Here is a 19,300-nt window from a genome sequence, read left to right as displayed (position 1 = left end):
AGACAGGTTAGGTTAGGTTAGGTAGGGTTGGTTAGGTTCGGTCATATATCTACATTAATTTTAACTCCAATAAAAAAAATTGACCTCATACATAATGAAATGGGTAACTTTATCATTTCATAAGAAAAAAATTAGAGAAAATATATTAATTCAGGAAAACTTGGCTTATTAGGCAAATCGGGCCTTGCATAGTAGGCTGAGAAGTGAATTCTGGCTACTAGGTACGACATATATATATAAATATATATATTTATATATACATACATACATACAATGTACATATTTGGGGAAGGAGGGTGTGTGTGTTCAAAATGAAGGGGTAGAAATTGGCCCTCATACCAATACCAAATACCCAAAGTACCTAGGTCTATCGAAGGATGAAAATTATTATTATATGATGATGATAAAGGACATCATATGATGGATGATGTACACCAAATATCTTTTATACCATATTTTCCAGCAGATAGACCGCATATTTTGGGTCTGCCATCAAGCTAATATACAATGTATTTACACACACACACAGTCACATGTTTTCCCATAGAACACAACTTAGACATCTAATTTATTATATGTATTATACAACAATTTTGTCCAGAAATATGTAAATTAGGTACATCCTTGTAAATAAGGGGCATCCTTGTAAATTAGGTACATCCTTGTAAATTAGGGGGCATCTTATGCACGGGAGAATACAGTAAACATGTTGACAATTCCAAAAACAGTCAACACAAATGTAAACAAGTGATATGCCAATTATAGGTGATATATTAAATATGGCCAAATTAAAATGATCTGAAATGCTAGTTGCAGCCTAAATTGATTGATTAGGATATTTTGACGAATAAATATTTACCAAGACTATGGGCTACGCACATGTCTTCCTATCCTTCAAGAAATGAGGTAAAACGTGCATCATAAAAAGAGTAAATAGTTACCCTGATATAAGAGATTATTTAAATACTATCACCTAATAGCACTAAAATCTCAGTATTTACTACATCCTACATCTACATTACTTATCAGGCAATTCCTGCCTGATAAGCTCTCTCACAAATGGGAAAGGTTAGGTTAGGTTGGTGGTGGTGGTGGAGGGAGGGGAAGGAAAGAAAGAAAGAAAGAAAGAGAGAGAGAGAGAGAGAGAAAGAGAGAGAGAGAGAGAGAGAGAGAGAGAGAGAGAGAGAGAGAGAGAGAGCGAACGAGCGAGAGCGAACGAGCGAGAGCGAACGAGCGAGAGCGAACGAGAGAGAGCGAACGAGAACGAGCGAGAGCGAACGAGAACGAGCGAGAGCGAACAAGAGAGAGCGAGAGAGCGAGCGAGCGAGAGAGCAAGAGAGGAGAGAGGAGGAGAAAGAGAGAAATAGAGAGAGAGTGAGAGAGATAATTGTGCTTGCTTAGGTTGAGCTTTGGTTTTGGTTCTGCCTCTCAACCTTTAATCAACTGGTGCACAGTCTATCAAGTATGTAGGCTATCACGTCTACATACAACATTTTCAAGCTGTGAATGAAGTCTGCCTTCAACAGTTCACATCTTGGTGTATGCCATTTGTTCACTACTGTTACTGAAACAATTAATTCTGATATTGCTGTGCCTCACTTGGGGACTTCCTCTCCATTTGAGTTCTCTTGTGTGTGTACACCCTTCAACAAATAATGTCCTTGTCTTTCCTGTCAATCCCCTGACCATTTTCTGTTATAATTATGACTTCCCTAACGCTGTCTTCCATCGAGGTGTAGTTGACTTTGAACAAATCCACAAGGGCCGTGATGCGGGTTCGAACTTACGCCCGGGATGATCCCAGACGCTGCCTTACTCGACTAGGCCACGACATGGTAAAAGAATTGCAACCGGGAATTCCGCCGACTTCACGGATCCTGCAGCCTCTCCGAGACACAAACCAGGGGTTTACACAATTCCCCCATGCACTCGGGCTCTACCAACAAGCTGTTCAACCTCTACATTGTGAAAATGAAATATAATTTAATTATACAATGTTTAATAGAAAGAGTTGACATAAAAAAAAAAAAAAAAGAGACGATGATGGCAGAAAATGGTGGTCTGAGAACTTTGTGATGGTATCGAATCTATACTTACAGAAAATTTAGTGATGAGGAAATGGACCCACCTAATGGTTGGACTTAGACAATAAGCACAGAGTTCCTTATCAGGGTTGCAAATACAGTATTGTCCAAGCAGTTGCCTGTTGTAGTGTGCTATACTTTTCTGTTGTCTTTTACTTTGATAATTTGGTAGTGCACTTGTATCTACACTCCCTTATGCTTCTATTGAGGGGTGCCAGATTCTGGTCCCGACCTCTGGTAAGCCCTTGTATTTCATTATAACTAGTAGAGTAGTTTCAATGGAGTAGTTAAGGTTAGGAGTTCAGGAAAATACAGAGGAGAAGCCCTTTCAGGAAAGTTAAATTTCTGGAAATTCGTATTTAGTCAGTAATGATATGATTCAGATTTTATACCTGTAATAAATATAAATATACAGTGGCCCCTCCATTTACAAATTTAATCCGTTCCACACTCCCCAAAATATTAACTTCAAAATACATGTCATACATAATACACACATATTTTGCACTATAGTATATACAAGTTATAGCTTACCTTTATTGATGACTTGCTGGCGTATGGAAGACGGTGAGGAGGGGGGGAGAGGTGTTACTGTTTGGAAAGGGAGTCCACTTCCATTATAACATCAGGCAGTGATGACTTCTCTGGGGTACTCTCTCTCCTATGTTTTGCCTGCATACCACTAGGACCTGGTTATGGCTCACTGCTTGTTTGTCTCACTAAGAACCTTTCCACAGACTTGTTTTTCCAACATTTTAACATTTGTCTGTAGCAAGGCATCACAACGCCATTTCAAAAGGTTAAGGCAACGGCCAACTGCAGCTTGATTTGGGCGAGTCGTTTCAACAAAACTTTGCATTTTTTCCCATACTGCACACCACTTCTTAATTGTCGAGGAACCCATGGTGTGATATATAATAATTACTTTTATGTTTAGAAAGCAAAAATACTGAAAACAATGAAATTCTTCCAAAGAATTCAAGTGGGATCGTCAGTGAGCGGGCAGTCTGGTAAACTGAAGCGGGGTCGCCTCTACCACCAGGAACCGTGCACTTCGTCCACTCATATGTGAATCAACAAAATCACAAGTTGAGGCAAAAGTTGTGAGTCGAGTCAAATTTTCCGACAAAATTGGGGTCGTAACTTGAAAAATTAGTAAGTGGGGGCATTGGTAAGTAGAGGTTCCACTGTGTATATTATATTATATTATATTATATTATATTATATTTATATATTTATATATATTATATATTATATATATATATATTATATATATATATATATATATATATATATATATATATATATATATATATATATATATATATAATATAAAAACAATGAGAGAAAGTTAAGTTAAAAAGGTGATTACAAACTCTGGAATAATATAGGGGGATGTTTACAAAAGTAGGAAACATGGAGGGATAAATTGCTCTAAAATCTACGATGATAATATAATAAAGGACGTACAAAACATTCTAGGGAAATATACATCTCAATAAATATGTACATTCACATGTGTAAATGTGAAAAAGCCTTGTACGAGAGATACAAGGTTCTGCAAGATGCAAGACTGCCGCTCTACTGCCTTCTCCAAGTCGTACCCACTTGTACCACATTATCAACACATACAATTGTATAATAACACAATATGAATGCAACAAAAGGTCAATCATAGAATACAATGGCATTAGATAAACACTAATAAACAACTAAGAAAGGAACAAAAGCCCCAAATGCAATTCAAATGCCTATTTGGTTTGTTAGGACAAAAATGCATTGTTATTATCAAACACCACTGCATTTGACTCATAAGCCCTGGATGGAATCATTATAGAAAACATCACCGGAATTTCACAAATAACCAGCAACCGCATATGATATAGCCATAGCAGGCATCAAAGGCTAGAGCTAAAACTAGATCACTCCATTATATACTTGCACGCTAAAACTAGATCACTCCATTATACACTTGCACGCTAAAACTAGATCACTGCATTATACACTTGCACGCTAAAACTAGATCACTCCATTATACACTTGCACACTAAAAACTAGATCAGTGCATTATACACTTGCACGCTAAAACTAGATCACTGCATTGTACGCTTGCACGTCAAACACAGGAACTGTTGTGAATTTACGAATTAAACATTTATGCGTAATGTTATATACACACTGGTAAGGTAAGCAGAGAATATGTAACAGTTATGTGGCTGAAAATATTTAACCCAGCCCACATACCAAAATAAAAGTGATGACTAGACAAGGGTCCAGGATGCATAAAAAAAGGTCACTCACTCCTTTTTATGTGTGGGCCGGGTTGCCCGTGTAGCTGATCTTCGTATGAAAAGTATAACCGACAATAAATTACACTTACGTTATAAGGGGAAAATAACAAGTTTCCCGTCATCTGCTTCTATTAAGTCATTTAATGATACAAAGATTATGTAGCCTGATACAGGTGTTTAGCTGACGTGTGTGTGTATATAATACCTATCTCTGTAATAATCTCTTTGGTAAGTAGACGTCTTGTGCACTCTGGTTAGTAAAGGTACGAGGCAAGGAAATATATTTCAATCAAATATGATTTACATCTTCAGCCATTTATGATACAGCCTAAAAGCAAATCATTCTGTGAGGAATCATTGTACACGATAAGATGTACACATATTCATAACCTAAAGATATGCCTAACCTTGGTATTACAAAACTCATATACAGTAAAACTTGCTTTATCTGGTATTCTAGTAACGAGGACTTTGTTTTTTTTGTTTTGTTTTATTGATAAGTTAAAATAAACCCATTAACTAACAGACACTGCATGAGGGCAGGCCGGCTTTAACTAACAGACACTGCATGAGGGCAGGCCGGCTTTAACTAACAGACACTGCATGAGGGCAGGCCGGCTTTAACTAACAGACACTGCATGAGGGCAGGCCGGCTTTAACTAACAGACACTGCATGAGGGCAGGCCGGCTTTAACTAACAGACACTGCATGAGGGCAGGCCGGCTTTAACTAACAGACACTGCATGAGGGCAGGCCGGCTTTAACTAACAGACACTGCATGAGGGCAGGCCGGCATTAACTAACAGACACTGCATGAAGGCAGGCCGGCATTAACTAACAGACACTGCATGAGGGTAGGCCGGCTTTAACTAACAGACACTGCATGAGGGCAGGCCGGCTTTTAAATGAAGCACAAGTAACTTACCACAAAAATTTTGTGCTAGAAGATCTTTATTACCAAAAATTGTTGCAAGCCATTACGTTAACAATGGATACTAATAACACTAATAAAGCTTTGGCTGTGCTTCAAATTGTAGTATAAGCAAGAAGAAACAAGTAAGGAGTAAGTAATTACCAAAAGAAGGCACCACACTATGGGAAGACTATGAAGAGCAGTCTGTGTTGCGGGTTATTCAAAAAATCCTAACAATCACTCAGGATGCCAACATGAGAACAGAAAAAGAATAAGATGAGCAACATCAAAAGCTTCAGTCTCCAAAGATGTGATTGAAAGCCAAGTGACTCAATTAAAGAAGTAAATGAGCTGGCAACTCCACAAATCTCCACACTGACTGGATATGGTGAAACTGTACAACTGCCACATTATCCTACTTGCAGTGTATTACACCTGCCTAAGTATCTTATTGACAAATAAAAATATAGCTACATTAAAGTGTATTTGAATTACTCCTGCCTCCCGATAATGGCAGCCCAGGCAGTTCCCCTGTTTCGAGTTTCCAGTGGCGTATTCCTAGCCGTCGATACTGTTACGCATCACGCTTCGGTCAGCTCAGGAAAAAAACCCACCATCGTGGCATTTCTTCCCCCCTAACATAATGACAAAAACATTATACAAATGCTTTCGACTGTCCACCCAATCTTTAACCACACGAGATGAAATCAATGCAATTATGTCAACATGCCACCTGCACACATATATATGTTAAAAGTTGTTAATTTGGATAAAAAATAGTCACTTCTTATACCATTGTATGAAAATGACTTTAAAACCATCATCTGCAGTTCCAAATATGCAACAAAATACTCTGCCTAATGTCCAGTATTAAATCCTGTTGAGGGACCCAACCATCTTTGAGAGGAGTAAGCTTGGAAAATATTACCATATGAAGCATAATATAATAAGTTATGAAAGTAATTATAAAAAAAGGTACCAAACATTGTGAAAGAAAAGGTACCAAACATTGTGAAAGAAAAGGTACCAAACATTGTGAAAGAAAAGGTACCAAACATTGTGAAAGAAAAGGTACCAAACATTGTGAAAGAAAAGGTACCATACATTGTGAAAGAAAAGGTACCATACATTGTGAAAGAAAAGGTACCATACATTGTGAAAGTAAGTAAGTAGTGCAATAAGTTAACCACCTTCAGCAAGGGTCTCGCTTCTAGACTTCACTAGATAATACAAGTTTTATATACGACAAAAAATATTCACGACACTTCATTATAGCAACCTTTAATTTTAATATAAATCTCTTTGAGTATTACTTTTAACCCTTGAACAGCGACTATGGAAAAATGGCCTTACCTATGTATGTGCCAAAAAATATAAAAATTCCAAAAAATAAGTTTTCCATTATAGAATTATTGATTGATATACAAAAAGTAAGAAAATGTAAAAATAAGTAAATATTTATCTTTGTACTGGGTGGAGTTACTGTGAAAGATTGCACGGTAACTATGTGCTGTAGAGTCTCTCAACACACCATGCTGACTTTGCCGACACTGAGGAATGTGAGACACGTATGAGACGGTGAGTGTCCTGCTCGGATGTTTCATTGATTACTACTAGTCTCTCTTTATTTACTAATGTGTGTGTGTAATTACCTAAATGTAATTACCTAAGTGTAGTTACAGGATGAGAGCTACGCTCGTGGTGTCCCGTCTTCCCATATATATTGTGTGTGTGTGTGTGTGTGTGTTTTGAATACCTTGATAAATCACATAATTCACATACTGCATTATAATGTTTCAACTGATGATTGGTTTACCTGGTATGATTCATTACAAACCATACAGAGTAGTGCAAACCATATAAACAATGTATATGGGTGTTGAACACTGGGCGATGACATGGGGCCTAAGTGGTACCATATGGGCGACAGTACAGATAGAACTGAGAGGCGTAAGCCACTAATGATTCACCCACAGATGACGGCAGGTTCCTAGTGTACTGTACACACAGTGCATGACAACGGTTCAATTGATGATTGGTTTACCTGGTTCACACACACATTACAACCATATGGAGTTGTGAAAACCACGTGAACATCATCGGTATACATATGACGCAATTATGACGGAATTTCATACAATGACAAGGACTACACTGACCTAGTAACATTTATGATGATAACCGCTTCACATAATAATGTACCCATAATACGATAGCAGGATTTTTTCGCGGTTCAAAGTAAACTCTATTACATCTACACACACAGCTTTTACATCGATATTTGCATCATGCATAAACCCAGACAATACTGCAATTGTTTAAATCAGCCTATGATGATAACTGCATTACCCTGTGAATCCACACGCGAAAATAACCGCTGTCTAAGGGTTAAACAATCTCAATTGGCTATATGTAGGAAGACCAAGTTAATACCTCTACCATGACCAAGGAATTTGTAGTTTTACTTTCTTTAACCCAACATCCATTTTTAGGCCTATCTGTTCTATCCAAAGTGTGTACTTCAATACTTGAAAATTGGAAGATTTATACTAATATCAAGTTAGTTGTTAACTCGAGACTTATTTGCCCGCAGAATTCCAAATACTTAAAATTGTTAAAACTATTTAGCAAAATTTTTTTATTGAAAATATGGAACTGACAACACAAAGTCTTGAAGCCGAGATATTTGTAATTATAAGGAGATGAATTATTTACATCTGCTCATTTAACTCATTCCTCGGTCACCACTAATTTACAATTAAAAATTTGTTTCTGCACATAATCAGAATTACTACTGTATAATGTAAATTTTGCTACCGAGATTAATGTTCTTATTTAATTGAATACAAAATAATATTTATGAGCCTGTGCGTGAAATATTTGAAAGAAAGTTTAATGTATGCAAAAAGATTGTTTTGTAATATATATATATATATATATATATATATATATATATATATATATATATATATATATATATATATATATATATATATATATATATATATATATAATATATATATATATATATATATATATATATATATATAATATATATATATATATATATAATATATATATATATATATATATATATATAATATATATATATATATATATATAATATATATATATATATATATATATATATATATATATATAATATATATATATATATATATATATAATATATATATATATATATATATAATATATATATATATATATATATATATATATATATATATATATATATATATATATATATATATATATATATATATATATATATATATATATATATATATATATATATATATATATGTCGTACCTAGTAGTGAGAAAGCACTTCTCGCCCAACTATGCAAGGCCCGATTTGCCTAATAGACCCAAGTGATTTTCTTTGTTTTCAAAAAATTGCTTCCAATGGGGTTACTTGAATTACTATTATTATAATATATTAAGAACATAAATTATTGACTTAGTTATGTTAGTTTAAGTTAGGTTAAGATAAGTTAGGTTAGGTCGAGTAGGTTAAGTTTGGTCATATATCTACGTTAATTTTAACTAAAATTAAAAAAAAAAAAACTCATACATAATGAAGTGGATAGCTTCATCATTTCATAAGAAAAAAAATTAAGTATATAAATTCAGGAAAACTTGGCTTATTAGACAAACCAGGCCTTGCATAGTAGGCCAAGTACTGCATTCTGGCTACTAGGTATAACACACACACATATATATATATATATATAATTTGACTTATCATTAGTTCATGACTACAAAAGAACACAAAAACCTTGAATAATGTGAACTTGAAGTAAAGACAAGAGCGGCGTGCAACCATTTGTTTCCACCAACAAACATTTTTTAACTACGTCGGAAATCATTTTTTGGTTAAAACAACTTAAAAGCAATTGCTATCTTATACATATATACAATTTTATATATATATATATATATATATATATATATATATATATATATATATATATATATATATATATATATATATATATATATATATATATATATATATATATATATACATACATACATACATACATACATACATACATACATACATACATACATACATACATACACACACACACACACACACACACACACACACACACACACACACACACACACACACACACACACACACACACACACACACACACACACACACACGTGCACACACACACACGTGCACACACACACACGTGCACACATGTGAGCAAGTGCATGTGTCATATTTCATATTAGCATAAAGCTGAAGGCAGCTCTTAACACACCTGCCAACACACAGGAAGAATAAAGGAAGCGACATTGTAATAACTGAAACAAGACTCATGTCACTGCCATTAACATTAAACATTTAGTACACACTTCAAAATAATTACACATCATATTATAATCTCAAAACACGGTATTACTGACCATTTTGTCAAACGTCAAACTTTGTTACTACTGTAAAGGGAAGACTGGATATGGTCTATGGTATAGAATACCTCTGACCGTGGCAGTACACTAGTGGCTATATATTAGCTTCATATACATCAAAGATTTGTTTAATGCAATAAGAGCACGAAATACACACGTGAACATATTACGAACTACAAGCAAACACAAGACTCCCAATCATTTTATATAATAATTCAATAAAAACTATATGAAGCTTTCAACACCACAAGTTCCTGCCATGAATGAAACCTCACACATTATGCATAGAAGGAGTCATAACTTAAAAAAAAAAAAAATGGACTTCCAATAGGTGAATGTAATTTATACACATTACATTCATGTGAAGAGGTGGGTAAAACTGTCAATGTATGTATGTATGTGTATGTGTATGTATGTATGTATGTATGTATGTATGTATGTATGTATGTATGTATGTATGTATGTATGTATGTATGTATGTATGTGTGTATGTGTGTGTGTGTATATATATATATATATATATATATATATATATATATATATATATATATATATATATATATATATATATATATATATATATATATATATATATATATATATATATATATATATATATATATATATATATATATATATATATATATATATATGTCGTACCTAGTAGCCAGAACGCACTTCTCAGCCTACTATGCAAGGCCCGATTTGCCTAATAAGCCAAGTTTTCTTGAACTAATTGTTTTTCGACTACCTAACCTACCTAACCTAACCTAACCTAACTTTTTAAGCTACCAAACCTAACCTAACTTATAGAGATAGGTTAGGTTAGGTTAGGTAGGGTTGGTTAGGTTCGGTCATATATCTATGTAAATTTTAACTCCAATAAAAAAAATTGACGTCATAAATAATAAAATGGGTAGCTCTATCATTTCATAAGAAAAAAATTAGAGAAAATATATTAATTCAGGAAAACTTGGCTTATTAGGCAAATCGGGCATTGCATAGTAGGCCGAGAAGTGCGTTCTGGCTACTAGGTACGACATATATATATATATATATATATGTCGTACCTAGTAGCCAGAACTCACTTCTCAGCCTACTATTCAAGGCCCGATTTGCCTAATAAGCCTAGTTTTCATGAATTAATGTTTTTTCGACTACCTAACCTAACCTAACCTAACTATTTCGGCTACCTAACCAAACCTAACCTTTAAAGATAGGTTAGGTTAGGTTAGGTAGGGTTGGTTAGGTTCGGTCATATATCTACGTTAATTTTAACTCCAATAACAAAAAATTGACCTCATACATAATGAAATGGGTAGCTTTATCATTTCATAAGAAAAAAATTAGAGAATATATATTAATTCAGGAAAACTTGGCTTATTAGGCAAATCGGGCCTTGCATAGTAGGCTGAGAAGTGCGTTCTGGCTACTAGGTACGACATATATATATATATATATATATATATATATATATATATATATATATATATATATATATATATATATATATATATATATATATATATATATTATATATATATATATATATATATATATATATATATATATATATATATATAAGAAAGGCATACAGTTATACCCACAAACTTAATTCCAAACACAGAGAGGAACTTAAAAACTGACTACATGTTTGTGACTACGAAACAGATTACAACACAATCACAGGGACAGAATTACAGTATTGTCCCCTGTAATAATGAAGTTTCTAAATGCTTAAATCTAAACATCTGAAAATGAGATCATATTACCAAACACCAGAATCAAATCCCATAAATAAGTTTGAACAACAAATCAACTCCTTATGAATTGACTACAAAGGAAGATGTTCAAGCCCTCTATGAAGCACAAATACTACATAAAATATTGGACATTTGCATACACACACACACACAATTCCCTGTCACATACGGACGAAGAACCACTATTTGTTTTGTTTTTTGCCAAGACAAGCTAAGAATATTATCAGTACCTAGGAGTAATCTTGGCAAACTAGAAATAATACTTCACTATTGTCACTTTCTAATCAAACCAATGACTTAATTTACCAATTATAATTAAATAAAGCATTTTCACAGGATAAATAATTTTAACACCCTTCCACATTCACCATCTCCTTCATTTAACTGCACCATTTGTTAAATTCTCAGACAAGTGGTTCTTGAGGGTGTTGTATATTTGGTGAAGATGTCTCCAGTGTTGAGAATTGGCCGGGGTGCGCTTTAATAATGATTCCGACTCGTTCAACGTCAGGGTAGCCGGCTCGGAAACCCAGGCACCAAAGCAGTCCTTCCAAGGTTTAAGGCTACTTAAAGAAACGTCAATTCTCAAAGTAGTATCCAGTTTCAGGGGGGCCGCCGGAACGCTGGAATCGTACGGCAAAGTTCCCGCACTCTCAAAGAGGAACTTAATGCGATGCCACGTGTGATACGCACTAGAGAGTGGATCACTCGTTCTCTTAAGGGCACCAGCTCCCGATAAGGACTCCAATAAACTTTGAATATAATGCACATTAAAGAAAGCTTCTCGAGATGAAGGTCTTTTCTGTGAATATTCTTCCAATGATCCATTCTGTTGACTGACAAGAAGACGCTGGCTTTCTGCCCACCACGACCACACCGGTCTCAGGTATATTGGCTCGTGTGGATTTTCACGTTGCAGGACCTGGAAATCAAAGATTTTTTAAACACAATAATCCAGTATTGATTTAAACAAAAAAATTCCAGTGTTGAATGTATTGAAATGTCTCTTTATAATAATAATAATAATAATAATAATAATAATTTTATTTGAAAGGTACAATGGGTTTGTGAGATTACATAAGATTGGCAGTTTTACATTCCCGCAAAGCCACTAACATGCATAGCATTTTGGGCAGGTCCTTAATCTAACATATCAGGTAAGATGAAAAGGTATATTGTAGCAAAATTTGATTTCAATATAAACTACAATATAAAATGACAGAGGTAATTACACTGGTAAAAATATGTCTTGCTTGCTTGATACCTGCTTGATGGGGTTCTGGGAGTTCTTCTACTTCCCAAGCCTGGCCCAAGGCCAGGCTTGACCTGTGAGAGTTTGGTCCACTAGGCTGTTGCTTGCAGCGACCTGCAGGCCCACATATCCACCACAGCCCGGTTGATCCGGCACTCCTTGGAGAAAATGATCTAATTTTCTCTTGAAGATGTCTATGGTTGTTCCGGCAATATTTCTTAAGCTCGCTGGGAGGATGTCGAGCAACCGTGGACCTCTGATGTTCATACAGTGTTCTCTGATTGTGCCTATGGCACCCCTGCTCTTCACTAAGTTCAGTACAAATATTGAGGAAGTGGGTAGCACAAGAGACAGTGAGAGTATGAAGCACAAGTGAAGGTAACTGCAAGGATCTCTCTGGATCTGGAAGGCTCCCTCAACCTGAGATGGCTTCCAACTACTAGGTCACAGCAGCTCTGTTGGTCTCATTGGACTACCGGAGACCAGAGCCAGAAACAAAGACTAGAGACCAGAACCAGAGACCAAGGCCAGAACCAGAGACCAGAACCAGAGATCAAGGCCAGAACCAGAGACCAAGGCCAGAACCAGAGACCAGAACCAGAGACCAGAGCCAGAGACCAGAGCCAGAACCAGAGACCAGAACCAGAGACCAGAGACCAGAGCCAGAACCAGAGACCAGAGCCAGAGACCAGAGCCAGAGACCAGAGCCAGAGACCAGAACCAGAGACCAGAGCCAGAACCAGAGACCAGAGCCAGAGACCAGAGCCAGAACCAGAGACCAGAACCAGAGACCAGAGCCCAGAGCCAGAGACCAGAGCCAGAGACCAGAGCCAGAGACCAGAGCCAGAGACCAGAGCCAGAGACCTGAGACCAGAGACCAGAACCAGAGACCAGAGCCAGAGACCTGAGACCAGAGACCAGAACCAGAGACCAGAACCAGAGACCAGAACCAAAGACCAGAGCCAGAACCAGAGACCAGAACCAGAGACCAGAGCCAGAACCAGAGACCAGAACCTGAGCCAGAGACCAGAACCAGAGACCAGAGCCAAAGACCAGAGCCAGAACCAGAGACCAGAACCAGAGACCAGAGCCAGAGATCAGAGCCAGAACCAGAGACCAGAGCCAGAGACCAGAGCCAGAACCAGAGACCAGAGCCAGAGACCAGAGCCAGAGACCAGAACCAGAGACCAGAGCCAGAGACCAGAGCCAGAGACCAAAGACCAGAACCAGAGACCAGAGCCAGAACCAAAGACCAGAGCCAGAACCAGAGACCAGAGCCAGAACCAGAGACCAGAGCCAGAACCAGAGACCAGAACCAGAGACCAGAGCCAAAGACCAGAGCCAGAACCAGAGACCTGAGACCAGAACCAGAGACCAGAGCCAGAGATCAGAGCCAGAACCAGAGACCAGAGCCAGAACCAGAGACCAGAGCCAGAACCAGAGACCAGAACCAGAGCCAGAGACCAGAACCAGAGACCAGAGCCAACGACCAGAGCCAGAACCAGAGACCAGAACCAGAGACCAGAGCCAGAACCAGAGACCAGAACCAGAGACCAGAGCCAGAACCAGAGACCAGAGCCAGAACCAGAGACCAGAGCCAAAGACCAGAGCCAGAACCAGAGACCAGAGCCAAAGACCAGAGCCAGAACCAGAGACCAGAACCAGAGACCAGAGACCAGAACCAGAGCCAAAGACCAGAGCCAGAACCAGAGACCAGAACCAGAGACCAGAGCCAAAGACCAGAGCCAGAACCAGAGACCAGAACCAGAGACCAGAGCCCAGAGCCAGAGACCAGAGCCAGAGACCAGAGCCAGAGACCAGAGCCAGAGACCAGAGCCAGAGACCTGAGACCAGAGACCAGAACCAGAGACCAGAGCCAGAGACCTGAGACCAGAGACCAGAACCAGAGACCAGAACCAGAGACCAGAACCAAAGACCAGAGCCAGAACCAGAGACCAGAACCAGAGACCAGAGCCAGAACCAGAGACCAGAACCTGAGCCAGAGACCAGAACCAGAGACCAGAGCCAAAGACCAGAGCCAGAACCAGAGACCAGAACCAGAGACCAGAGCCAGAGATCAGAGCCAGAACCAGAGACCAGAGCCAGAGACCAGAGCCAGAACCAGAGACCAGAGCCAGAGACCAGAACCAGAGACCAGAGCCAGAGACCAGAGCCAGAGACCAAAGACCAGAACCAGAGACCAGAGCCAGAACCAAAGACCAGAGCCAGAACCAGAGACCAGAGCCAGAACCAGAGACCAGAGCCAGAACCAGAGACCAGAACCAGAGACCAGAGCCAAAGACCAGAGCCAGAACCAGAGACCTGAGACCAGAACCAGAGACCAGAGCCAGAGATCAGAGCCAGAACCAGAGACCAGAGCCAGAACCAGAGACCAGAGCCAGAACCAGAGACCAGAACCAGAGCCAGAGACCAGAACCAGAGACCAGAGCCAACGACCAGAGCCAGAACCAGAGACCAGAACCAGAGACCAGAGCCAGAACCAGAGACCAGAACCAGAGACCAGAGCCAGAACCAGAGACCAGAGCCAGAACCAGAGACCAGAGCCAAAGACCAGAGCCAGAACCAGAGACCAGAGCCAAAGACCAGAGCCAGAACCAGAGACCAGAACCAGAGACCAGAGACCAGAACCAGAGCCAAAGACCAGAGCCAGAACCAGAGACCAGAACCAGAGACCAGAGCCAAAGACCAGAGCCAGAACCAGAGACCAGAACCAGAGACCAGAGCCAGAACCAGAGACCAGAACCAGAGACCAGAGCCAGAGACCAGAGCCAAAGACCAGAGCCAGAGACCAGAGCCAGAACCAGAGACCAGAGCCAGAGACCAGAGCCAAAGACCAGAGCCAGAGACCAGAGCCAGAACCAGAGACCAGAGCCAGAGACCAGAACCAGAGACCAGAGCCAGAGACCAGAACCAGAGACCAGAGCCAAAGACCAGAGCCAGAACCAGAGACCAGAGTCAGAGACCAGAACCAGAGACCAGAGCCAAAGACCAGAGCCAGAACCAGAGACCAGAACCAGAGACCAGAGCCAGAGACCAGAGACCAGAACCAGAGACCAGAGCCAAAGACCAGAGCCAGAGACCAGGGCCAGAGACCAGAACCAGAGACCAGAGCCAGAACCAGAGACCAGAACCAGAGACCAGAGCCAGAGACCAGAGACCAGAGCCAGAACCTGAGCCAGAGACCAGAGCCAGAGACCAGAGACCATAGCCAGAACCAGAGACCAGAGCCAGAACCAGAGACCCGAACCAGAGACCAGAGCCAGAGACCAGAGCCAGAACCAGAGACCTGAGCCGGAACCAGAGACCAGAGCCAGAACCAGAGACCAGAGCCAGAGACCAGAGCCAGAACCAGAGACCAGAGCCAGAGACCAAAGCCAGAACCAGAGACCAGAGCCAGAACCAGAGACCAGAGCCAGAGACCAGAGCCAGAACCAGAGACCAGAGCCAGAGACCAAAGCCAGAACCAGAGACCAGAGCCAGAACCAGAGACCAGAGCCAGAGACCAGAACCAGAGACCAGAGCCAGAGACCAGAGCCAGAACCAGAGACCAGAGTCAGAACCAGAGACTAGAACTAGAGACCAGAGCCAGAACCAGAGACCAGAGTCAGAGACCAGAGACCAGAGTCAGTTCCATCACAGAGGTGCAGAGAGGAGATGACACCCTCCCTACCACCACCAGGGAGGGCAGCCAGGACGTCAACAACCCAGAACATGACACCTCTTGTGTGAAAGGTTCTTGTTACTGAACCTATCATTCGTGTTGCAGTTTTGACAGCTACTTTGTTGTGTTCTCTTAACAGTCAGGTCTTCCAACATGACAACTCTGAAATCTTTTGTTTTGACTTTTCTGTCAATAGTGTGGTTTGACTGCATTGTATTGACTGCAAGTATTCTGTTGGGACAGCCCGTCCTCCTAAGGTTTCCCAACGTCAAGAAACTTTCATACTAGAGTGCCCTCATCCTAACCTACCAGAGGTCCCAAAACAGAAAACAAGACAGTACAGTATGTCAATTTCACGAGCCGCTACCATTTTCTAGTACGACAATTTTTGGCCTCGGGTAGAGTATACTGTAGGTCAAGATGCAACGTTCTATTAGAAAGATGGGTTGGTTGGGAAACTACTTCACTAACCAGGCCACTGGCCCCCTACCTTCCCGTTTATATTCTTCATTACCAATGTCTCTCTCATCGTATCAACCATCTTATCTTGAGGTTACAGTATCTTGAAATGATTTCGGGGCTTAGCGTTCCCGCGGCCTGGTCCTCGACCAGGCCTCCTTTTTGTTACACACCCCCAGGAAGCAGCCCGTAGCAGCTGTCTAACTCCCAGGTACCTATTTACTGCTAGGTAACAGGGGCATTCAGGGTGAAAGACACTTTGCCCATTTGTCTCAGCCAGCACCGGGGATCAAACCCGGAAACCTCAGGACTACGAATCCGAAGCGCTGTCCGCTCAGCTGTCAGGCGCACCATACTTACCCTTCCTTTCTATTAGCAACAATTTGGCTATATTTCATTTGCTTTCAGCCACATTCTTACAGATATACATCCATAGACTTCAATTTGTCACATTCTTACAAAACACATCTACAATAGTCACTTTCAACCACAGTCTTACAAAATACATCTACAATAGTCACTTTCAACCACAGTCTTACAAATACATCTACAATAGTCACTTTCAACCACAGTCTTACAAATACATCTACAATATTCACTTTCAACCACAGTCTTACAAATACATCTACAATAGTCACTTTCAGCCACAGTCTTACAAATACATCTACAATATTCACTTTCAACCACAGTCTTACAAATACATCTACAATATTCACTTTCAACCACAGTCTTACAAAATACATCTACAATAGTCACTTTCAACCACAATCTTACAAATACATCTACAATATTCACTTTCAACCACAGTCTTACAAATACATCTACAATATTCACTTTCAACCACAGTCTTACAAATACATCTACAATATTCACTTTCAACCACAGTCTTACAAATACATCTACAATATTCACTTTCAACCACAGTCTTACAAATACATCTACAATATTCACTTTCAACCACAGTCTTACAAATACATCTACAATATTCACTTTCAACCACAGTCTTACAAATACATCTACAATATTCACTTTCAACCACAGTCTTACAAAATACATCTACAATAGTCACTTTCAACCACAATCTTACAAATACATCTACAATATTCACTTTCAACCACAGTCTTACAAATACATCTACAATATTCACTTTCAACCACAGTCTTACAAATACATCTACAATATTCACTTTCAACCACAGTCTTACAAATACATCTACAATATTCACTTTCAACCACAGTCTTACAAATACATCTACAATATTCACTTTCAACCACAGTCTTACAAATACATCTACAATATTCACTTTCAACCACAGTCTTACAAATACATCTACAATATTCACTTTCAACCACAGTCTTACAAATACAGATCCATAAACTTCACTTTAAGCTAGTCTCCATTTCTCCCTATTTATTAACACAAAATCATGTGTTTTTTACCCTACAAAACCGCTTGAAAATCCGTTTTAATAAGCTGGACAAACCCTATAAAAAATGCAAAGCATCCTCATAAATTAGGTGCATCTTATACGGCATGAAATACGATACGTATTTATTACTAAGGCCCATTTCATAATTTTCAATTTGATTCATAATCATTTACCATCTCTGATTCCAATATCTCTTCCTGTCTATGCACAAATGAATATAACAAAACTAATTAATAAATGCAATCAAAACCATTCGACATCAAATTCAACTTACGGCAGTGGCGGTGTATTTAGCATTGACAGAATTGAACATGAAAGTCGAGTGAAGTGAGCAGTAAGAAGCATGCCAGAGGGCCACCAGGTACTCGGACGTGAACTCCAGGGATGCATGGTGCTGTACGCTCACCTGGTACACGCAGTCTAAAAATAATAACCACACTGGACTCTGCAAGGAGGAAAAAACTTAATTATCTGTACTGTATATAAATAATGTGCATTCTCTCCCTCTCTCTATGTATATAGATACATAAACAGCAAAACTGCTACATATTCTGAAGAGTATTAATACATTATGAAGTACAATGATTGAGAGATGTAAGAAGACATCAATACCATTAACACTTTCGCGCTCTCGGCGCTCAAAAAAAAACAATACCCCAGATGCTTTCGGCACTTCGCGCGCCTACGCGGTAAGACCGAAAAAGTGTACACTCTTTTGACTGTCCTGACAATAATTGAAGGCACACGTATTTAAATTTGGTATCACTGTGTTCGCAATGAAATTGTCTATAAGAGCATACCTATAAAATGCCGCCCAAGCATAAGGAGTATCAACACCAAATAAAAAACTATGCAGATCACTCGCCGAGAGCGCCAAACAGCAACAAAATGTTTCCACTCTCTTAACCCTTGCACTGCTCACCTATTTTCGGCAAAAACGTCTTGGTGCAATTGTCAAGGACATATTTTTGTTATTTT

The 19,300-nt window shown here is 39.0% G+C and overlaps 1 protein-coding gene across 1 annotated transcript in view; it reads right to left on the bottom strand.

The window, feature by feature from the left end:
* Window positions 1–11,294: 11,294 nt before the first annotated feature.
* Window positions 11,295–19,300, bottom strand: part of LOC123770216 (myotubularin-related protein 10-B) — a 53,917-nt gene continuing 45,911 nt past the window's right edge. The window contains exons 11-12 of the mRNA XM_045761898.2: window positions 18,597–18,767; window positions 11,295–12,422 (exon numbers count right to left, since the gene is read on the bottom strand). Of these exons, the coding sequence (XP_045617854.1) occupies window positions 11,877–12,422; window positions 18,597–18,767 (717 nt within the window). The 3' untranslated portion in view covers window positions 11,295–11,876. The remainder of the gene's footprint in view (window positions 12,423–18,596; window positions 18,768–19,300) is intronic.

The sequence above is a fragment of the Procambarus clarkii genome, chromosome 14 (assembly GCF_040958095.1).
Source record: "Procambarus clarkii isolate CNS0578487 chromosome 14, FALCON_Pclarkii_2.0, whole genome shotgun sequence".
NCBI classification, from domain to species: domain Eukaryota; kingdom Metazoa; phylum Arthropoda; class Malacostraca; order Decapoda; family Cambaridae; genus Procambarus; species Procambarus clarkii.
The sequence above is the reverse complement of the archived record's forward strand: the minus strand, read 5'-3'. Positions and strand labels throughout refer to the sequence as shown.